The sequence below is a fragment of the Halictus rubicundus genome, chromosome 10, assembly GCF_050948215.1.
Source record: "Halictus rubicundus isolate RS-2024b chromosome 10, iyHalRubi1_principal, whole genome shotgun sequence".
Taxonomy (NCBI): Eukaryota; Metazoa; Arthropoda; class Insecta; order Hymenoptera; family Halictidae; genus Halictus; species Halictus rubicundus.
In genome coordinates, this window is record NC_135158.1 from 4,730,626 (window position 1) to 4,753,828 (window position 23,203).

Sequence of the window (23,203 nt, forward strand, 5' to 3'; positions counted from 1 at the left end):
TAGCCTTCTACCACCGCCATCTGGTTAACCTGCTTATCCGCGTCATTATAGATTTCCAATTCTTAATGATTTTTGGCCACGAGCGGCGCGCGTGATAGGGCTGCGAAGGGACTTGGAGGGCTCAGGGGTCTGGGAGATGGCGGATCAAGGATTAGGAAAATTTTAAAAATTCAATGCTGCTGATGAATTACAGGAGTCTAAAGACAACAGACTTAGGTGGAGGAACATATTTTTTTAGAAAAAAATAGTTTGCACTCTTTACTGGCCTGTGACTTTTGGCTTCAGAAGTAAGTAGAAAAAGGGGTTGTTTTCATCCTTACTTGGATCTCTAATTTTTTGGACTTTGCTTTTAGCAGCAAGCGGACAGTGACACTCGAAGCGATCTCGAAATGAATGAACAACATCTAGAAAAAATACTGTGACGTCTTTATTCAACGCAGAGGAAACAATAAATAAAATGAAAGGATGAGGGGATGAAGGATGGTAAATCATCTAGAGAGGCAAGTCCTGGTAAGGGTACTGTTCAGGGTTGTACTCCGGTGCCCATCCTCTGTAGGGTTGGTTGACCTCTTCCTGCGACCTGTGCCAATGTTCGTGGTGTACTTCCGGTTTGACGATGCCATAAGTGACTCTGGCAGGCGGAGGTGGTGTGAGTAGGGCCTTCAAGGCTACAGCACCAGACAGGAGCAAGGACATCAATCCAGCACCGAGTCCTTTGAGACCGATGAGTCCTATGACGGCGATGACGATGGGCAGGACGATGATGGCCTTGAGTTTCAGGAGAAGTAGCAGGGGGAGGACGATCCTCTTCAGCTTGGTGCGGGCTATGACGAAAAAGAAAATCTTTAGGTTCTTAGCTGCAAAAAATTCAGCATTCAATTTTCAGACAATTTCAGACAATTTCGTGATCATTTCTTAGGTGTCTTGAAGGTATTTTTTAGTATTATTACACCTGACAGAAAATATTGTAGAAGAATTATTTCGACGTTTGTTGAAAATGAGTATTTTGCATATATTAGATAAAAATGATGAATGTTCTTTGCTCTTTTGTTCCATCATGTTTTCCACCAGTTTTACGACCGCTATTGTCTTTGTCGTAAACGAACCGATTTTCCCCGCGAAGGACACGAATAATTGCAACAATGGGTGCTCGGATCGTTTCGAAATACTGTTCGCCGGGGGTGTCTAATGTCCATACGCGGTTATGGTACGGTCGATCGGCGGGGTTCAATGGATTAAGTGAAATTCGTCACGGCGATTGGTTTCGGTGGCTGGAAGGAGTTTCTAGGAGGCTCTAATAGCCGGTTGTCGGCGAGTCTACTTTCTTCGACATGTGGCACTCTCGTTCAAGGTCCTTGTTCGGCGTGTTCTCTCGTCGGCCGTCCCAGAAACCCGGAATCCCGTCGACGGCCCACTTTATCCCGATATCCCTCTCCGCCTCTGCTCTCCCCTACTCGAGGATCTTAGCATTTTCGCGGATGCGGAGGAAGTGGGACGCGTCTTCGTGGCTTTCTTCTTTCTTCGCCTCCTCCCCCGCGGAGAATCGCCGATAATCCGGCGCGGAGGGAACGCGCGGAAAAAAATCCCCGGAGGTAATCTAGACGAGAAAAGAGGCCGGAGAAAGAGGAACCGGGGGAGACGGTGCCAGTTCAACGGCGAATCCAATCGGAAGACGACGCACCGGAAGTGCCACTTTTCAGCCAATCGGATGACAGCTCCGTGGCTTACTTACAGCGCATTGGAGGGACGATAGAAAGGCGAGGCACTATAAGTTTGAGATCCTGACGCGATCCATTCACAGCCCGAGCGGATCGCCAGAGGATCCGGAGACTCAGAGGTCCTTGGGATTTCTGGGAAATCTGCGGTCTGAGACTATGACGCGGCTCATGAGAATTCTTTTCAGTTTGCTGAGGTGGTCTTCGAGTCAGGAACACTCGATAGTACGAAGTTGTAGTGTCTTTAGTACCTTATAAAGGGTTTTTAGATATTGTTTAATAATTTTTCGCTTCGTTCTTTATGTTAGAATTTTTGTAAAACTTTGAGTAGATGTATAGTATAAGTGGAAAGGGGTTGCAAAGTAAATTGTAATGGAGCAAGTCTTTAGTTTGGATGAGGTGATAGCACAACGAAATGATCAATAATGGGGAATTGAAATCAGACTTATATAGTGCAATTTATAAATATGTAGCTTCAAAATTGTGCAATTTAATCGCTCAATATAGAAAATTAATCTAAAAAGATTTTCTTCCCATTATTTCGAGGCTTCTTGTCATTGTTGTTAATTTTTCTGAAGAATAATGAAGAAGAATATTTATTTAGATATCTTGAATCTTAGAATAGATTTAAAATAGATCTGCTACCTGAATTCTTTAAAGTAATTGCCATATAACAATAAGAATTTATTTAGGAAAATGTAAAAGTTTAATTTGTTGTTTTAAGAATTTAAGTAGATATACAAGTTCTGATAGAAGGAGATCTTCAAATTCTATCATTCGGTTTGAATATTGTCATGTAAAAAAATGGATTTGATCGTAAATAATATTTTAAACATTAATCAGTAAATTGCACTTTAAACAATATGAAGTACACTGTTTACTGTTGAGAATTATTGTGCGATCAAAAATTCATCCTTTGACAGTGCTGCCCTCTAGATTGAAGAACTATTCAATGTTTCTTCGCATGAAAGACATTCCTGAAGCCTGATGGTACTAGCTTAACTTTGACATTAATTAAAACAATCAAGAGCTAAGCCACCTTGCTCACAAAATGATGTTAGAAAAATATAATAGATGTCACTTTTCAAGCAAAGTATGATCTCTTGTAAACTTCTCTCTCAGCTTCATTATCAGGACTCTAAGCATTTAATTAGCCCATTTAATTGAGTACTGAATGTTGAGACACTAAGATATTATTATTTTTTTTTTATTGGAGAATCGGTATTTGATGGAACCATTAAAGTGTCTTATTCGTCGACAGGACTTCCGAGCTTTAACTAGAACATTGAACAAACTCACTAATATTTCTTATGCAACCTTATACAATGGCGATTAGACTACGATTTTCACTAACTCAATTTAAAAGAAGAGGTTGGATTAACTCTCTACTCAAGGATCAACGCCCTCAAGATATATTAGCAACGATGAATACATTCTTAAATCAAAAACTCGATTGTCGAACAATCATTGATGACATAGAGCCAACTTAATTTCAATTTTGCGATCGTGGTGATTAACTTTACCTTCAGAAGCGCCCTTGGTGAGTTCCTTAAGCTCCACTCCAACTTCATTCTGCCCCAAAGCTCGTCCAAACAAGTCAGCCGAGGATCCATCATGAGGAAATCGGATCTGGATCTTCCTAGTCCTCAGAAACCTCTCGATTCTGCTCACTAAAGCATCCTCGCTGCTCCTAGCCAATTCAGGATCCATATCAAGCTCCACCTTCTCGAGAGTGATCATGTCACCGTAGATCTTGATGTTATCCATCCGATTTAAATCGTCCATGGCCCTGGTCAGCTTGGTCTCCATCTGTTCCATGGGCGATCCATCGTCCGCAGCAACGAGTGCAACCAATGATAATACGATCAGCAATTTCCCGTTCATCGTGGCGATCGATCCGGTATACCGCGAGGCCGAAGCTACGAATTTGACTGTTTGCCCCCAGGGGCAATTTTTCTTTTATACACGGGACCGTGGACAATGGTGGGGCCCAGTTTGAACCATTTGGCAAGCGACGTGCAAGGACCGCGGTGTCAGGAATATTAATTCGATCGTCCTCTTCGGGCGCATACGCGTTCACACATGCTCGCGGTCTCGTGACGTAGCGTCTGCCGATAGAAACTAATTTTCCTTTTACCCGTGATCACTTTCGAGCGATCGTGACCGCTCCCTCGTCTAATTGGGTCTCTAATGGCTGCAACGTGAGAACTCTCCGGACAATTTCCCTTTAGGGGACCCGGGTTTCGAAAAACGAAACAATCTACCCCACGAGGCTGCCTCCTCGGTCTAAAAATTATTTTGAAATTTCTTTTTGTGACGCTGCTGAAAATCACCCTCAATTTTAACCTGATACCGTGACAGATTAATTTTTTAAACGTCTCTAAACAATTTTTTGGAATCACTTTATTGGGTACTTCAATAAGGTATTTTTCATCTCAAAGATCATAAACTCGGAACAGATTAAGAATATCAATCACGAACGTAAAAAGTCTTAGCAGGATAAAAAATTTTATGGTCCAACATATGAAGATTTGAAGATCGCGTGAACCAATATATAAAGTGATGAGAATCGCTCATCAAGCTCATCATTAGGTCAACCTAGAAAGCGCTAAACGTCGAAGCAACAAAGCTGCCACGGCACAATGGTCTCCATTTCTGTGGAAGAGGAACAAACGGGCGGAGTTCGACGTCGTCCACATTGTCGTGCACAATGAGTTTCCACAAAGACGGCGGAAAATATTCGAAACGGTGTCCGCGGTCGTCCACAATGGCGTGGGTCCCCTTGTCATATTCAAAGGCGGCCGAGGCGGCTTGGTAATAAGTTTCTGGTGAAAATTAGATTTCCGTGTCCGTCCGTGTGACACGGAATGGCATGCAAAAGCCAGCGGCGTGTGTCCCGAATGTTTCGGCGTCGTCGTCGAGCGAAATGGAACGAGAATGCCCCCGCCGCAAGGTAAGGGGAACGCGAGAAAAGAGAGTACGTTAAAGCCGCATCGGTGGGAGTGCGAACGAAACGTGGGTACCCGGCCGCATCCGATCGGAATCGCATATGAGCCAGCCGGTGGAGATGCCTGATATTCCACCGCAGCTCAAACTAATCACGTACCAAGTGTTTTCTATGCACCTGGCCCTCGGGCCGGACCGAGCATAAATAATTTCTTCAATTTAGAAATCGCGCTTTCGAACGCGACGACGCATCGCCCGTGACAAGATATGACAGCCCCCAAAATTATTTGCATGAGAGCTTCCGGATAGGAATTTTTCAATTTTTCAGAACTCAGATGAAAGCTCGAGGAATACACTTTACGATAGATTTACTTGAGATTTTTTTAAGCCACGAATTTCTATCGAGAGTTGAGGAATGATCGGTAGCACCGGAACTGAAATTTACTGGTATGGTGTTGCTTCAAATGAATTTTTCAATCTTATCCCGTGGGAATTTTTTAACATTTCGGGTCTCAAAAGAAAGCTGGAAATATGCACTTTATGATAGGTTTATCTGGATTTTATAAAATTTTGATATCTCGCGGGGAATCGAGGAATTTCCATCGATAGCACCAGGAAACGTGATTTCCAGGTACGAGGTTGTTTTAAATTAATTTTTCACCACTTTCCCGCATGAATATCTCGACTTTCGGAACCGCAAATGAAAGGTAAGAAGGCCCGCTTTACGACAATAACACACGTGGAAAACTCTGTACACAGGACTTAGTAGAAATAATTTATTAACAGTACAGTTGGTCGTTGAATAATTTAAGTGGTCCATAAGTTAGGGTACAGTTATACATAAATACTAGTCTAGCAGTCGTGAGCCGAAGGGTCTGAGAGTCCCGCCAGGCTCGAGAGATATGGCCAATGGTCCTCCATCATCAGCGGAGTCGTTAAGATTGTCTGATTTAATGAGCTTCGTTCGTTGTAGGTGCTTGAGCAGCGTACGCCATATCATGAGCGTCTTTCTGGTTTTCGAAACTGCGTTTGTAGTAACCTTGTTGCTGAGCAACGGCCCCTGAAGACCAGACTTGGCTGCCATTGTCAATCCATGCTGGTTGAGCGTTCTTGCTGAAGAAATTGGCTGGACCTTTGCTGCTGGCGCCGAACAGTCTTTGGAAGGCCAACACTCCGGCAACGAGCAGAGCGATTTTACCAACGAAGAGGGCCTTCACCACCAACAGGCCGAGACCTCCGAGCAGAATTGGCACCAGGGCGAATAATTTCACTGCCACTGCTGCTACTATTGGCAGGATCATCTTCTTGATCTTGCCGCGACCTGGGAAATGATTTTACAGGGTTACATTCGCTGATTTAGGTAACGAAACATTTATTCTGTAAGGCGGAGCAAGATGCTTCCTTTAAATTGCAACAAATTTTTCTTATGAAAATATAAGTATTGAAATAAGTACAGAATTAATATACATTTTTCTTGTTCTTCTGGGAAATACAAAGGAATTACTGATTGTTGTTGAAGTTGTGGAAGAAATTGTACTGTTAAGGGTTAGGGATTAGTTTCTGGGTGACTTTTGGATTTTATGAATGAACAATGAGGTAGCCAAGTAAATAATGGCTGATTAAAAGAATTCTAGTGAAAAATGTCTAATAGATAGAATCAATAAAATTTCTAATTTAGAGTCTATTCGTGTCTTCTAAAATTGTCATCTAAAAATCGATTAAATCTGTAAAGCACACAACGATACTAAATTTAGAACCCGAAGGTAGAAAACGTGTGCAAGTAGGTCTCCGTTCCCCGAACCGAAGATACTGAGAATCTAGAGGCAATCACTATGCCAGAATGGGACCACGCGCGACAAGAGCTCGCGACAAACGTTCAAATATTTAATCACGAATACTTATGTTAGCCGCGCGGCTAGCCTTCCGTGTGAACCATGAATGAAACGCCGGCAGGACGAGTGTCCTTTCTTCGCAACGGGGGCCAAGGTTTCAGGAGGAAAGGGAATCCGAGGAACAAGTTTGTCCGGTACAGGTTGCCGCGGCGCGTGTGGATGTCACGAAGGTGAAAGGCTCTCTCTCTCTCTTTCTCTCTCTCTCTCTCTCTCTCTCTCTCTCTCTCTCTCTCTCTCCCGCTCTCTTTCTCTCTCTCGGTGAACAGTTCAATCGTGACAGTGCCGGGACACTGTCGGGGATGGGAGGGACCGATTACGTAATGTACACGACGCTATCATAGGCGATAGATGGAAAGTTACCTTCGTCGAGAGTACGGGAAATAGAGGCGTCCTCGGGCATGCTCAGTTTCAGGCTGTGGCTCTTGATGAAGGACATCGTCGACTCGTAGAGCATGTTCACTAATTTGATGGCTCTGTCTGAGGCATCCCTTGGTAGCTCGTTCATGATGTCCTGCTCGGTTTTCAGGTCTTTGCCGCTGCGATCCACTGGAACAAGCACGAGATCGTGTAGAGATTGATTCCTCTATTCAATTTTCAATTGGTCAACAAATTGGCCACGGACCCTATTCCATTCAATTTCTGTTTCTACTACTTTTCCTACTCCATGTAATTCCTATTTTTTCTATTTTCTCTACTCAACGTTTAATCGCCCAAGAAATTTGCGAGGCAAGAGGCACAAGAATATTTAAATGACTGGTATTATAGGAAGTGTGGACGATTATATTTAGGTGTAGACTATTGCATCACGTGATACAACCAAGCGAATTACGGAAGAAAAATATTTTATTCTCATTTTAACCAGACAGAGCAAAAAAATTCCGGGATCTTAAGTAAATCTTCATTTTTAAAAGTAAATCTTAAAAAAGTGGTGTTCACAAAAAATTCTGTTTTCTACAATAGATTAAAAATGATCAAGGACTGTATTCAATTGGCCCGAACTTTTTATTATCTCGCACAAACGATTACAAGTTCGAAGTCCGTAGATAGCTAACACCACGAACCCAGAAGCTAACAAACAGCCTAATCTTTTACGATGCTAACGAACCCCGTAAATCCTAGCGGAAGTAAGAGTCCAACTCACTTGGCGTTTCCCGGACGAACTTGACGCCGTCGAAGATCTCGAAGTCGCTGGATCTCGCAGCCCTGTTCAGGGTGCTGGCGGCTTTGACGAACATGCAGCTGAACAATGCATCCTCTTGCTCCAGGCAATCGAGGTCCCTGTTCGCCTGCAGATCGTTAGAGTCCGGCACGGGCACCGCCATCGCGGACGCAGCGAGAAGTCCCAGAAGCACTAGCTTGGTCATTCTTGTTCCTCGTTTGGTATCCTCTGAACAGACACGGTTTCGAAGATGACTCGAAGATATTTCGAAGATAGTTCGAAGACGATGGAGCACGTTCCTCGGAAAATTTTCGGGGCAAAGTGTGATCTGACCCTGCGTAGCTTCTATCTTTATAGGTGTGCACCGGTTGGGACCCTCCCCAATATCCCCACTCTGGATAACGATGACGCGTGTGACGACCAAGGCACGCGAGAGCCGTCATCCTCGTGGTTTGCCCACCTCCCCGCGGACGCGACAACTTTCTTCGATAATTTTTTAAACAAACCGCCTCTTCCGACGAAGCTGGGCCAGCTGGGCGGACCTTAGGCTTAGGCGATCCCTGATATTGGTGGCCAGCGTAGGTCCACGGATTTGGGTCAGTAGGGGAGGTGACGTTTTAGGCCTACGCAGATGCATCTTCGAGATGCTGCACCAAAACCGATTGGTTTCTCGTTGTCCAGCTTTGTCTGAAACGAGGTTGACCCTCGTTGGATCTTCATGCACAATAGTATCAAAGATTCACCAATTTTTGGGATACACTTTATCGCGTGATCCTGGAATAATGGAACCATCTTTGATTGATACTTGGAATAAAAAAATTACCTTCCACTTATAATGGTTAGACATCTATAATCTTTATATAAAATTAACATTTTCAGGTTCAAAGAAACACATCTTATCCGGAAATGATTAAGGGTTAAAGAAAGAGGAACAAATCGAATGTTTTACAGTACCCAAAGGAAGAAAATGAATAAATTGACCGACTCTTGGAGAAAGATTTGAGGAATGCGTGCGAAGCGTTGGAATCTCCAGAAGTGTTGACCCAACTTCCTCGTTTCCTCTAAAATTCGACAATCGCTAGATTAACGGTGTCCCTGATATCCCGGCGAATATTTCGGAACTCACATAGGCGCTATTTTCAAGAGTTTCCATATTCATGTCGGAGTATCTACAAAGGCTGTTCGCAAGCTGCTGATTTAAAAGGCATAACCACGTGGTCACCGGCACAGTCACCGGATAGGTATCAAAAGCCATCATCTTTATTCCATGGCGTTCGTAGCTCGCATTCCACGCGACCCGATAGAAGAATTCGATGGAAACGGACCCACGGGTCTTTCCAATAAATAGACAACACAGGGCAGGCTCTTGGATTTTTGCAGACCCAGCTATTAGCAAAGTGTTAATAATAACTCCTAATTGTTCATCTGAGGAAATTAAAATATTTCGAGATTGTCGATGTCTGATTATTATTTTAGTCCGAGTCGGGAGTTGGGGATGTACATATTGATTTCTGAGTAGTATAATGGAAAATTCTAATAGTGAGTGCATCCAGGTGCGTCCACGTGCATCAAGCTGCTCACCTTGACCCACAGGCATAGTCGCCGGGCGCTTCAGACCACGGATTACATCGGCATCGTCTGATATAACACCTATTCGAACAATTTCCCTTTTGTAAAAATATAATGTTCACACCTGTTCGAACTGCTGGCATGGTTAACGAAGATCAGTGGATTGTAAACTGTATGCTGATGGGATAGGAGAAAGACCAATGAGTAATCCAATATTTCTTCTTAGAATGAAAGGATCGGGTTCATCAATATTCATTTCGCCTAATATCCCGAGGCGAGTGAAAGATTAGCAAGGTATTTATAGTTTAAATTAAATAGAGTCCTTGTACTTCCGACGTCTTAGACAAATTGTGCAGATGGGATTAATTAATCTCTAGAAGGTGTACTACTTTTTAAAATATTTTTTGTTTTTTCCTGGACAGTATAATATTTCTTTAAAAATTCTTACTAAAAAGTTCACACACGTGCAAAATATGCAGTGGGTTTTTAATAGTATTGTTTAACGGAATATTTCATATACTTAGCGATAGTTTGAAGAGGGAGTAAAACTTTTCTGAACTGGTTTCCCCAAAGAAGCAGTTTTCCCACTTTCTTTTGTGATGAAATATTGCACAAGAATACGAGTGTCAGGTTCCATGACAACTTCTTTGTATTCAACCTTCCTCGGCGTCTGACCAAACCAAAAAATGGCACAGCCTATGAATCTTAATCGCCAGGCATTTTGTACATCGATCGTACAAAATCAGTCAAAAATTCATGCCCGCACGATTAGAAAGTCAAATTATGGTCAAATGGTCCTAGACTCCTAGTCACCGTGTTGTCCCCTTTCAATTCGCAGTCGTCTCGCATATTAATGCACACCTGTTTGCCATTTTACAAGTCTCAACAGTTCGCTAAATCAATAGTTAATCAATAGTAGCTGTAAATGAGAATGTAGAACAAGGAATTCACCGATTGTTTCAAGATGGACACAGACAATCGGGGTTTAACGAAGTCCGGGAAGTAGCCCACGAGGTGTCATTCTACCTTGAACAAATGTTGAACAATGCAGCATCGGAGACATTTGTCGTCCGGAATGGCAACTGCCTTATTCGCCGCTCCATTGTCTGTCGCGGGTCTCTTTAAATATTTAACAGCCGCGCGCGAAACTCGTCATCTCTTTCTCTCTGTTAACGGTATCCGCGGTTTCGAGCCGGCGGATTTTCGCGATTAATTATCTAGGTTACGCCCCTCCTCGAACTCGGTTAGGTTACTTCCGATTACCTCTTCAACACCGATCTCGGTCCCGGAAACGAACAAGGCACGGCCCGTGTGCGGAGCAACCACGAGACATACGATCCGGACCGGCGAAGAAAGAGAAACGAGGATCCAGAATGCTAACACCGGCACGTTAAACGGTGAAACTTTTTTTTTCGTGTCTGCCCACACCGCTTTCGACGATGATTCAATTCGGACTGTTGCGTCTAGATTACTTTCCTCTGATCGCCCCTTTCCGCGTAATTCGACGATGATCCGTGTTTTGTTTCGAGTAAGTGGGTCCCCGATGACGCACAGTCAAGATCTACATCAAAGAATCTACATACAATACATACATTAAAAAATCTACATTTAATCTGTACATTGAGAAATGTACATTTACTCTGTATATTGAAGAATATACATTTAATCTGTACATTGAGGATTTTACATTTAATCTGTACATTGAGGAATGTACATTGAGGAATGTATATTGAGGAATGTACATTGAGGAATGTATATTGAGGAATATACATTGAGGATTGTATATTGAGGAATGTACATTCAATCTGTGCATTGACGAATGTACATTAGAAAATCTATATTTAATCTGAACATTAAAGAATGTACATTTAATCTGTACATTGAGGAATTACATTGAATCTGCACATTGAGGAATGTACATTCAATCTGTGCATTGACGAATGTACATTAGAAAATCTATATCTAATCTGAACATTAAAGAATGTACATTTAATCTGTACATTGAGGAATGTACATTGAATATGCACATCGAGGAGTGTACATTCAATCTGTGCATTGACGAATGTGCATTTAGTATGTACATTACAGAATGTACATTGAATGCGTTCATGTAATATGTGCATTTAATTAGTATATGTCGGTTTCAGTTTCAAACAAATGACACGTGAAAGAGCATAATGGAACGGAAGAAACGTCGATTATGATTGTAAACTGGTTCCGTATATTTTAACGGGAGGTTGAAGCTTGCCACGCGAGTTCCCGTGAGTATGTGGTTCATAATTCTCGGAATTCGAAATGAACTTTCTCTCCGCGATGAAGCGGCTGGATTACGTAACGCCGAAGTTGAAACTCTGCAAGACAATTAATTACAAGCATTGTTCGCGGCCTCTTCCACGGAATTGAATGGAACTCGGGTCGGAATACAATCGACCGGGAAATACTTTCTACCGGACTGCCAGCGATATTTAACTTCTCCGCGAGAACCTTGACACCGACAGTGTTTGTCGAACCCGTTAGCGGCTGTCGCCGGCACGCTAACTTCGGAAGTGAATTTTGCAATACTACGACTCGAGCCTCGAAATAGCAACGTGTGATTTCGTGGTGAAAACAAACCGCCCGCGGAGAAAGTTCTTTCCCACGTGTCGATCCGATTGACGTTTTTATTAGCGTGTTCGCTCTGAGTTCTTTCTGCAATAATGTAATTAGAGGCGAGCTTGTCAAAACCCATCGCTTATTTGTGTTCGCTAATCATGTGTGACCATGAACCTGTTCATGAAGTTGTTGATATTGTTAGTGATTTATGGATGATCGGTAAATGTAGCATTTGTTTAAAGAACTTTAATGATAATTACTTCGGTCGGTTTGTAATGATTTTGTTTGGAAATAGAGGCTCCAAGATGTATTTTTATGTGCGAAAATAGTTTCGTTTGAGGGATTAGGATTGAGAGAAGGTACATTGAAGACGTGAGACGTTTTTAAAATAAATACGATTCTTATTCACTTCCTTTTGCGTCTTTCTCTATAAAATTTGTATGGTTCCGACTCCATGGACGCGCTGTCCGCCATTTCCAGTATGTCCTGCCTCCTGTATTTGCCATAAGGAACGTTGACTACCTCGTAGCCACCACCCGAGTGACTCTGAGCGACTTTTTTCAGGCCGACTATGGCTGCCAGGATCAGGCTCATCAGGCTGAGGACCACTGCTTTCCCACTCAAAATTGCTAGTGTCTTCAACGCGATAGGCAACAAAATAGACTTGATCAGCATAAATCCCAGTACCAGGGGAATCAGGTATCTGTTCAGCTTCAGCTTCTTCTTCCTCCTGCGGGCTGGAACAATGCGAAATTATTCTTTCAGTGCAAATCAACCGATTCCATGCCATCTACTTGAATCTATACGCGAATTTCATAAAAAATGAAGTATATTGAATAATTTTCTACTAATTAAGCAACTACGCAAAAAGATCCTCTTGGATTACTAATGGATCCATGCTTTATGCACGCCAGCACATTTATCTATGCTAATTCCAAAAATCCTAAATATTTATGGACTTTCTCCAGATCCAATTTCCACGCGACTCATCACAGATTCAATCTATTCAAATTAATCCATTCACAGGAAGTCGGATGCATTGCATCGGCTCGGCGAATTGCAATACAAAGGATATCGTAATCGCGCATACAATAAGTAGACTGAGGAATACAATAAAATATAAAGCGCCATTGCGTTCGGTAATAGTTTCGCTCTAATAGGAACGCTCTAAAATCGTCGGACATGTATATTAATTTTCGTGTCACCGTAAATTTCGTTATATGGAAATGTTTCGCATATACAGGCTACTAATGAGTGACCAGACAGTACGATGCGATTTTTCAGAGCGTGGCTTGTCGCGTTAAATTGCGAACAACCCGATAAATTTGCGATGCGCCGGGTAATACGGGACATCGGAAACAGAAAGATAGCGCTCCTTATTAGTCAGCTCTCGAAATGGACATGGTAATAGGATGAACTGGAGTGGAAAGCACTTAGGGTTTTTGTGTCGGACAGCTACGCGCCATGAACGATCCGGGATCGTATTATGATCGGTATTAGAGATCGGCCACAAGAACGCGTAATTACATGGTCCTTTAGCGGGGACCATTAACATCCGACGATAGTAACGATCCCGACGCTGGGAATGCTCGTGGATGGAAACTGAAAAAGTTCGATAGAGTCGCACGGAGCCCAAAGAGTTTTTTTTTTGGTGGCAAAAGCGTGAAAATGGAAAATTTAAACAATTAAAATTCCGTGAAGGTTCGGCCAAGTCACAAATCAAACGTTGGAGAAGAAAATTGTAACTGTTCCGACAATATTTATTGTATTGTGCTGTGATGTTTTAAGAAGTCGAGCCACTGTATTATTAAAGTACAAATTTACGATTATGGTTTTCATCTTTTATATATTTTTCGATATATTTTCCAAGTCAAATCGTGTAAAATAATTATCTAGTTGGATCTGAGCTTTTTAGAATAATATTTACAGGTGCACGCTATGTTCTGCTATCATTTTTGGTTCAATAGCACGATTTTTAGATGGTCAATCTTTTTTATGGATATTTTTTAGCAGCTTCCATTAAAATCGCGTTTACCTTCAACGGAGGACCGCGAAACCGGAAGAGCAGTGTCAACATGATTCACAATCCCATCACTGATCCAATCCACGGGATTCTCCGGTTCCTCCAGCTGCAGATTCGGTGCATCCTGCATCACCGTGGGCTGCGTGGTCTCTGTAGCAGTCAGCAGAGGTAGGAAGAGCAGCAGGAACATCAACAGCATCCTCCTCTCGCATCTGACACTGTCCTTCACCAGTGTCACGCCAGGGTGTCGATGATATTCTCTGATGTACACTTTGGGAGTCGTAGAAAAGAGAACCGTTGACAACAATATCCAAATATACACGAACGACTAACATCCGGCAGCATGATCCACTTGTGTCAAAAAATTATTCAATGTTCGTGAGCTTCAGAAGCTCGAGAAAATGTCTCTGAAATAGCTGAAATAATATTGAGACTTTCGAAGTGTTTTCTTTTCTGAGGAATTTGGAATTTTGGTTTTCTTAAAATTAGAATTGCCAAACGTAGTATAGGAGCACCCGAAGACTTTGAAATTTGTCATTGTCTGAACATTTTATTGTTGTTTCATTTAGAAATAAAATTGTCAGAGCTAAGTTGTATTTCCCTTAAAAATAAAATTGCTTCAGAAGCTGGCAGAATTCTTTTCTGAACATCTCACAGCTGTGTTTCTCTTAGAAATAAAATTGTTAAAAATGATATGGAAACACTTGGAAGCTTCAGAAGCTGTCATCGTGCTTTCCTGGGCATTTTACAGGTACGATTTACACTTTAATGAAATCAAAGACATTTTGCGTTACTCCAAACAAAATAAAAAGGTACTCGACTCAATTGTCGGTTGGTCAACTATCCAAGCGAACACCCAAGCACAGGAGCGAACCGTGACGCCTAAGTGGATTTAGCTCCGGATGTCGGTCCGCACATGATCAAAACGTCCGACGGATCTCGCGTGCGGTTCACGGGTCTGCGGATCCTCTTTGCAAAAATGTAAATTGCACGTACACGATGTAGGAAGCGGAGCTCGCGATCTCCCGGCGAACAATGGTTGCGTTTCAGCTCCAAGGATTGGAGCTGTTTGGACAAACGCACAAGAAGCTACCGGGGCGGTGAATGGTCTCTCTCTCTCTCTCTATCTCTCTCGCTCTTTCTCTCTCACACAGAGGCGACGAACCGACCCGCTGGCAAATGAAATGTCAACTGACATTCGTCCTAGGCCGGACCATTAGTTTATATAGCAGCCACGCGAAAAGCTCAGAGAAGGAGACCGCCATCCCAGTTGGTACTGGCGCATGACGAAGGATTCGCCAGTCTGTCCACCACCTCTGCTCTCTCTCCCTCAAAGACCATTGGACGAGCTTGTCAGCGGGGCAGTGTTTCGTCCCCCGAATATTTCCGACAGTCTTTCCATGATCCACTGACAGCAGGAACATAGCGTTTCCCGTGAAAAGCACCGATCCACAGCTCGCCGGCACCGTCTCGATCACTGATCGCGCGTTTCGTTTCACACTCGAATAATCCTCTGGATGAGTTCACGGCGCACGGCCTCTTTACCACGAACGGTGGTAACTGTGTTGTTTCACCGAGACACGAGGCTGATCGAAATCGACCCATGATCCCGGAGACCAGAAAGGGAACGTGGAGGAATATTTTTTTACTGGGCTTCAGCAGAATCTTTTTGCTAGGGTGCTTGTTCAAAGCGAAGATGATGCAATTAATGAGAAGATTTTGCCTTCGACGTATTTTTGAGATTCTTTTTAATTGGATTTTTAGTAGGGGATGAAGTTCTAATTTCTGATTGGGTCGAGGTGCAAGTTTTGTAATATTTTTTATCGGAGAGTGATTGAGAACACTTCTATCTTGATTTGAACTTGATTCAGTAATTTTTTAGAAGATAAGAAATGATCGGGGAAGAAGATCTTAATATTTGGGAGGAGGTGGGATTTTTTTGCGTTTTTTTTTTTTCATTAAGAAATATATGTATCGTTTAGAATGGTTCTGACTTCGTTTCAGGCACACTTGGTGATTTTAAAAATTGGTATTTTCATAGGGGATGAAATTCTATTTTAATTATGGCAAGCTGGAAGTTTTGTAAAATTTTTCCCAATTGGGATGTATTTCATTGAAGAAGACTATGGACTTGAATTAGAACATATTTTTGTAATTTTTAAAATTAATTTAGATGAAGTCTCTTCTTAACGCATTCGTGCACAAAAATCTGCGTTCATAGAAACTTTCCTGTGAGAAAGTACTTCCCATTCTGTCTATCCTCCATCAGTCACCCTATAATTTGTCCCGCGAGTGAAAAAGGATCACCTGTCCCGTTACCACCGACAATTAAAAGAGAGAAAGATCGTCGCACGCCTAAGCATTGTCATTAATAAGCGGCTCATCTCTTCGTTGAACGCACCGCGTTCCCCGTGAATGTTTCAATTAACATTCACGAGTCGTTCCTCTAATTACTCGCGGTCACGTGACGAGCGAGGGTTCATAAATCTCCTCGAGGCGCATCGTGACGCTGAATGATCGTCGAGAATGGAATCGTGTTCGTGATCGAAGCCTTAAACTCGCTGTCTGACTTCTTTCGCGTTCTGAAACCAGTTACCCGTTTATAGCTGAGGCGTGATCTTTATTACTGTGGTCAACAATAACATAATTGAGCCTTCTACCTGCCTAAAATAATATATCATTCGAGAAAAATGTAATTTACGACTTTTACCATCACGCCACTGAATTGTGTGAACATTATTGAAAATGGTACTTTATAATTCATGGTTTGAGATGATTTCAAGTATTTTTTGTTTTATGAATTTTGTTGAGGTTGTAATATTTTTCCCCTGAGTATTGAGCGCACTTTTCTGTTGATCATACAAACATTTCTTTAATCAATAATAAATTGCAAACTTACAATAGATATTCTTCAAAATTTTGTCGATATTTTCACCCTCTGCTTTCGGAAAATACACTGTACAAATTTGTCTAACCTACTTCATGCCTCAATAAGTAGAAACAGCAAGTAATGGTCAGACACAATAGCCAAATCCTATCAGCAATTATTTAGCATTCAATAGCTACTATACCTACGATCAAAGAGTCACATAAACAATATTTATTGTCCACTGTCGATCGATTTGCACCAGCTTATACGCGCACATGCAACAAAGTGAAACAATCCACGAAACGGTAAACGTTTGCCCAGTAAAACGAGAAAAATTTCTCTTTAGAAAATAATCTTCTCCGGCGGACAACAAAGTCGATGGGCATCGAACAATTGGCAATTTTGTTTTCTATACGTCTCGTCGAAACGTGCTCCCGAGTCGTTCTCGGTTCGAGAGCCGACCGTTACGCGTTTCCTTGAAAATGAAATAGCAGCATCGATCATTACGTCGACATGCAACGACCGAGCGTCGAAGCAAAGACCCGAAAGGGGACTGGTAATGATGATAGTGATTTAACAGGCGTAGGCTTGTTCGTCCTCCGGTATTCTATCAACTCGGTTGCCCCCTGTACCGTTCCACGAGCAATTATCCGCGTTCCCCGTGTTCACGCAGGAAGCAGCGAAATTGTCCTTCGCTTCCTCGGGAGACGTACGAGACAATGCTCTTTCAAGATGGCAGATGAATAAAACTGCGACGAGGACATCTGGGTCCCCCGCTTCATACGCGAGAGATTCGTATAATGTTGCCGTCACTCTCAAGATTAATGATTTTTCGGCTCAGGTACAGTGACCTGTATATCACAACCTGAAATTTTGCACCATGACGGGTCACCGTGATCCCTATCTATTTCCACCTTTTACAGTTACCGAAACGAGCGGCTACCTTCGTGAAATATTGCAACAAAGTTGCGCTCAACAGGGCTACAAAGGCTATTTAGATCTACCCAGATGGAAAATTTTCAGACAGTTGCATCTAACATTTTTGAAATAAAGTCCCCTATGAAAAATTGCTTAAACTTGCATCAATAACAAAAAATTGCAGAAATTTTGCATCTAAGTGCGTCGATACACTTACTTCTATGAACTGGAGTATGGTGGCAGTGTGTAACCTAGAAACAATTAGCGCGCGGTTTATAGGCGAGATGCGACCACGTAGAATTTACTATGTTTGATATTTAATTACCGTTGCCGATAGCAATGAAAGTTTCGGGAAAGTGTGCAACGATAATCTGGGTTGATCCAGGGGACGGTACAGTTAGAGATTAATAAAAATTATTGCGCTTGATAAAAGGAGACTTTCCATGGAGGATGTGTTCGATTTTCGTAGAATGCGGGTGTTTCGTCACGCGATAAACCGCATCGCGTGCCGGTGGTATCGTTTCGTCGCAGGCTTACGTGCGGAGTCTGTTTTTCACCGGATCTAGAAACTCTGCGATCAATTGTCGACAGAAAAACTGACCGACTGGGAAGAAGAAAGTATCGCTATTGTCTGCTAAACAAACGGCGTCGGCCAATTTCCGGAAGTGGTGAACAATTCGAACTTTAGTCCCGCTGCAGGAAATTTAGTTTAAATTAATAGTTCAATTCCATTGGCACGGTGGGATTTAGCTACAATTTCTGGTTCCATAATTGCAAAATTTAGAGCACTCTATTGGAAATTTTTAACGCCTCTACAATTTCTAATTCTCAAATATATGACTCCTCGACCCTCTCTGTTCTAGTCTCAGTTGATTTTTAATTTTTGTTCTTATTGGCTCATCAAAATTGGGATAAAACTCAAAATTTAGAATTTCCAATGCTCTGATTTCACTGATATAAAATTCTAAATTTCCCATACTCCCCGGGCATAAGAATCTTAGAATTACTATTTTAGAACTGGTCACAATGCCCACGTTGCATCAACAACAAAATGACCTCGCGCGTGCTCAAACGAGAGCTCATTTAACACAGAATTCACCCAAAGACCGTACAATTCATTTAACGGTAGCCTCATTTAACTAGAAAATCATTTTAAAGAACCATTTCCGACTTGCTCCACTCTTTTGCTGCAAGAAGCGAAAGCTTTCCCAAAAACGAGCTAAAAAATCTATCATGCCATTGAAAAAAGTGGTTATTTTCCAGAATGGAAAATCACCCTCATCGACCTAAACCGTTTCAGCCATTCTCGATTATATAATCGTTCCGAGACCAACGATTTCAGTCCCAAGAAAAAGAAAAGTCTCCCAAGAAAAATGTTAATAATCGTAAAACTCTGTAATCATCAGATCCTTCGAAACCCCCTCTAGCATATTTCCCACCATGGAGCTGTCCCCGATCGACCCACCCAGATCCGAGTAATGATCGATCGATGACAACGGGCCGGTTGTTATCGGCCCGGTTGCCAGCGTAGCGTAACTCAAAAAACAAAGTGTGCGTCCTGACGGGTGTCTTGCTTTGAAATTGCGACGATCATTTCCTTTCATTTCCCTGTGCGATGTCTGCCAAACAGAGAGACGCACGGGGACACACCGCCCTGACGTGTTCCCCGCTTGTTTCTCGCGGGGAACGGGCAACCATGAAGGGGGAGCGCCCGAGAGTCATGCTGTACCGTTCGACAATATAGCCTGACATATATATCGGCGGGATCACAGAATTTGGATCACAGTACTTACCGCGCACACATATATTGCCGGCTCGTCGCCGCGGTGCTCATTTTTCACGGACTGTCGATCCCGCTGGCAACTGAAGCGTGCCCGGCGTGGTACCCCGGATAGCCCCCCTCGGATCCTCGGCGAGGAATCAAGAGCGGATCGGTTAGTTCACGGTCGCTCGCTGTTCGGGTCGTTCCGTCGACAGACCATTCGTCATTTGCATTTGCACAGTCGATCGTCGTGACAGAATTGTTAATTGCCTGGCAGCCTCGAACGGCGCTTCAAACACGGCGTTCACGGACGCTGATCCGAGGATCGAGCTGATTCGGGATCCGCGGTGAGTCCTGAACACGTTACTCCACCCTCGTACTGTTTGCATTTTTCAAGCGATCGTTCGTTATCACGATTTTTAAGGGTTCCTTACCGATGAACCCCCATACCCTGTACCCTCGTGCTACTAGCATTTTTTGAGTGGTTGTGCACTATCGCGATTTCCAAGGATTTTCTTATCGTTGACCGTCATGAGTTCGTCATTTTCTGTCTTGGGGTACTGCGAGGTAGTTGTTCTATTCCCGTTTGCGTCCAAAATGTACTTTTCCCAACTGTGGATTTATATTGAAAACAGTATTTGCTGATTGGTCACTAGCAACTGCTACTAGGCGTTTGCTTAGTTATGAAATTTTATTAAATACAACATATCCTTTTGTACAATATGCGAATAAATACTGTCACGTAACAGTTAGACGTTCTTCGTTTTGCATAAAATTAATTTAACCCCTTAATAGTTTATAGGCGTTACAACTTAAGAAATTAAATTGTTTCGTAGTGTATCAGACTTAAAAATAAATAATATTATAATAAATTTTGAAATATATTTTAGAGTCAGTACGATGTACAGACGAAGGGATTCTCTTCTTAACTCATTGAAAAGGAACAAAATTTTCGACTTCACACAGATGCTTGATCAGCAAATTTATTTTGCGGTATCATTTTCAGCAACCTCCGCTTTGAAGAAGTCATGTAACCACCTCTCATTCGGCCTGAAGAACTAGACGAGACCCTTGATACGGATGTGCGAAGGATCCACTATTTCCGGGCACTCCGCCATCCGGGGAACCCGCGGTTGCCTCGATGATGTGATTGGGGGTCGTGGATGATCGTGGACAGTACCCAGGTGAACCCGTTCACGCGAACATGCGACCGAGAGTGAATCTAGCCGCGGTTCTCTTGGCGCTGAGCTGTGTCGCCCGGTTGATCGATACCTCGAGGCCCGTTGTCAGGCGTCAGGATCACAAAAATGTCTTTAGGGATCACGGTTCTGTTGGGAAGAAGGCGGTTCTCAAGGCGCCCCAGAGTAAGGTAGCACCGACCACTGCGGTGCTTTTGTTGGTGCAGGATCAGAACAAGGCTGTTAGCCATCTGACGAAGAACAATGATCAGCCTGCGTCCAAGGACTACGGCGATGGAGGTAATATGGAAATGAACTGGAAGATGATGGGGTTGCTGTTGATTTTTGGGAATGGTCTAAGTTGTCGATCCATTCTCTGGGTATTTCTTACTTTAATACAATTTGGAATTAACGTTTGAGAGGTCCTGAAGTTGTTTTAAATAATCTCTGTTTGAGATTCGTCAAGGGGGGTACCTTCTGGCATTGGTCAAGTACTAAAGTCAATATTAGGATCCAGAGAATGGTTTTCTTAAAATATTTTTATTTAGGGTCGATCAGGAAAAGTGCCATTTTTTATTAATCAGATTATTTGATCCCTCTGCTGGGTCTGTCTCTTCCTGTATTACTTTTAAAGTATTCCAAATTAAGATTGTATTAGAGAAGAATGCCATTTTAGACTAGTAGCATAATCGATCTACGAACACCCAGACATTAAAGAAGGACAAACTTTATGTATCAATTATTCTCAATTATCTGACGAGATCTTTACATCCGAATGTCAAAATGGCCCTAACTCCCATCAACCAATAATCCTTTGATCATGAAAGAGGTTATTGTCATAATATTACCTATCCAATGTCTGCGAAGCTAAGAAATGGCTTAAAAGCAAACTTCCTCATAAAAAGTGCCATTTTGTCGTTCCACAAATCCCACGCCAAGTCAACTATAAAAAAAAACCTGTTCCGTGAACACGCAATGATGCAGGCCCCGTTAGCCGACCCTGTCAATATCACGAGACATAAGTAGCGTTTGATAATATGATTTATTAACACACATTAACTGGTTAAGATGAAGTACAGGTGAGAGAGGGGCGTATTGAGAGGGGTCTAACCGGTGGTCCGGAATTTTCAGGGCGTCCTCGTCGAAAGAAGCAATCGATGGACAAGACGATGATGGCCCTGCTGATCGCCTACAAGATGAAGTTCGTCGCCCTGATCCCGACCATGGTCGGCGGCCTGATCCTGTTGAAGGCCACCGCGTTGCTCGCAGGATTCTTCTTCGCGCTGTTCGCCGCTGTACTCGGGCTGAAGGTGCGCTGATCAACCACATCCGATCGACCGTCGATGATCCACGTGACGATCAATCGGTCAAGGTCACCCCGGATCTGAACGCGAAGCTGATCGTTTTATACCTTGCAGACCCGCGGCCGCCATTAACTCCATTGATCCAGCGAAATGACAATACCCGCGATCGAGACGATCCGGACGACGATCGACGGACGATTCATGGCCGATCGTCTCACGGAGACTTACGAGATAAGTGTGTAACATATATCGTGGAGAATCATTAAAGCTGTTCTTCCTGTTCGATTCTGTGCCTCTTTATTCGGTCAGTCTTCGTCTATCGATCTCCACGGCGAACGAACGCGAGGACACGCGCGCTATATCGTGACAAATAAATACATGGCGATCGGTAATAAATAGTAGAGCTTAAATGATAGTTAGAGCTTACGCAGCTACAACGTACAGTGGCAGATTGCGACGATGAAGCGACCGCAAAATTCGTGTACAGACAATTTAGTACAGGATCTATGAATCCTACCAGTTGTACGGACGTTGCGGGTCGCTTCGATCGTTGACGCACAAGACAGCTCGTCCTGGTTCCGTTAGAAACTCGCATGCGTGGAAATCACTGACAGCGGTGTCAGCTTGTTTTTATCTGTCGGTGGCATTCAAACTTAAATTAGGAAAGTGCCTTTTAACGTTTAAACTTGAATCTAACTCGGTGTTCAAACAATTGAGAAATTTAAGTTTGAATTTCGCGCTTTTAGCATGGAGTCCCAATCCGAATTTAGGTGAGTAGGAATTAAAATAATCCTTGTAAGTAAAATCTATATTGGCAAGTGTCTTACACTTACTCCCGATTCTTGTGCTTGAATTAATTAAATTCAAATTCGAATTTCTATTGGATCGATACAATTTAAATCTAGTTACACGAGTTGGTTAGAATATTGTTGGATAAAATATTGTATAATTTTGGTTGAAACATGAATGCAACAATTCAAGTTTGAATTTCCTTCTGTTCGATTCGGAATACAAATCTGAATTCAGTGATCGTGTCAACAAATGTTTAACAATGAGTCGTTATCCGATTTTGTGTTATAAAATTCCGTTTAAATGCAACCATTGCATTCTAAATTTAGGCGATGCAATCGAAATTTGAAATGACCAGTCGGAGCATTTCTTTCAGTGTTCAATAAAATCAAATTTTGAATTTCCCTGGGATTCGAACTCGAACTCCAAAGCAAACGGTCTCGGTCCCGTTAGATCCTCGCGTGCAAGAGAATCGCAGCATCGTCGT

The 23,203-nt window shown here is 42.7% G+C and overlaps 4 protein-coding genes across 4 annotated transcripts; 1 reads left to right on the plus strand and 3 right to left on the minus strand.

Annotated features, from left to right (window-relative positions):
• Positions 1 to 492: 492 nt before the first annotated feature.
• Osi15 (DUF1676 domain-containing protein Osi15) lies at positions 493 to 3,599 on the minus strand. Its single transcript, XM_076795140.1, has 2 exons — positions 3,239 to 3,599; positions 493 to 824 (listed from the first exon to the last, which is right to left on the minus strand). Exons 1-2 carry the CDS (start codon positions 3,597 to 3,599, stop codon positions 493 to 495), a joined length of 693 nt encoding a protein of 230 aa, XP_076651255.1.
• Positions 3,600 to 5,611: 2,012 nt separating this feature from the next.
• Positions 5,612 to 7,917, minus strand: Osi14 (DUF1676 domain-containing protein Osi14). The gene is made up of 3 exons (XM_076795241.1): positions 7,695 to 7,917; positions 6,914 to 7,099; positions 5,612 to 5,982 (listed from the first exon to the last, which is right to left on the minus strand). Exons 1-3 carry the CDS (start codon positions 7,915 to 7,917, stop codon positions 5,612 to 5,614), a joined length of 780 nt encoding a protein of 259 aa, XP_076651356.1.
• A 4,361-nt stretch (positions 7,918 to 12,278) lies between these two features.
• Positions 12,279 to 14,095, minus strand: Osi13 (Protein). The gene is made up of 2 exons (XM_076794676.1): positions 13,903 to 14,095; positions 12,279 to 12,610 (listed from the first exon to the last, which is right to left on the minus strand). Exons 1-2 carry the CDS (start codon positions 14,093 to 14,095, stop codon positions 12,279 to 12,281), a joined length of 525 nt encoding a protein of 174 aa, XP_076650791.1.
• A 6,554-nt stretch (positions 14,096 to 20,649) lies between these two features.
• Positions 20,650 to 21,942, plus strand: LOC143357859 (uncharacterized). The gene is made up of 2 exons (XM_076794503.1): positions 20,650 to 20,923; positions 21,755 to 21,942. The coding sequence occupies exons 1-2, from the start codon at positions 20,650 to 20,652 to the stop codon at positions 21,940 to 21,942; spliced, it is 462 nt and encodes a 153-aa protein (XP_076650618.1).
• Positions 21,943 to 23,203: the final 1,261 nt, after the last annotated feature.

Coding starts and splice junctions, on each gene's coding strand:
- Osi15 (XM_076795140.1), bottom strand. CDS start 3,599: ATGAACGGGAAATTGCTGATCGTATTATCATTGGTTGCACTCGTTGCT. Junction 825..3,238: donor CACCAAGGGCGCTTCTGAAG/GTAAAGTTAATC, acceptor TTTTCGTCATAG/CCCGCACCAAGCTGAAGAGG.
- Osi14 (XM_076795241.1), bottom strand. CDS start 7,917: ATGACCAAGCTAGTGCTTCTGGGACTTCTCGCTGCGTCCGCGATGGCG. Junction 7,100..7,694: donor GTTCGTCCGGGAAACGCCAA/GTGAGTTGGACT, acceptor TGCTTGTTCCAG/TGGATCGCAGCGGCAAAGAC. Junction 5,983..6,913: donor TTCCCGTACTCTCGACGAAG/GTAACTTTCCAT, acceptor ATCATTTCCCAG/GTCGCGGCAAGATCAAGAAG.
- Osi13 (XM_076794676.1), bottom strand. CDS start 14,095: ATGCTGTTGATGTTCCTGCTGCTCTTCCTACCTCTGCTGACTGCTACA. Junction 12,611..13,902: donor GTCCTCCGTTGAAGGTAAAC/GCGATTTTAATG, acceptor GCATTGTTCCAG/CCCGCAGGAGGAAGAAGAAG.
- LOC143357859 (XM_076794503.1), top strand. CDS start 20,650: ATGCGACCGAGAGTGAATCTAGCCGCGGTTCTCTTGGCGCTGAGCTGT. Junction 20,924..21,754: donor CAAGGACTACGGCGATGGAG/GTAATATGGAAA, acceptor CGGAATTTTCAG/GGCGTCCTCGTCGAAAGAAG.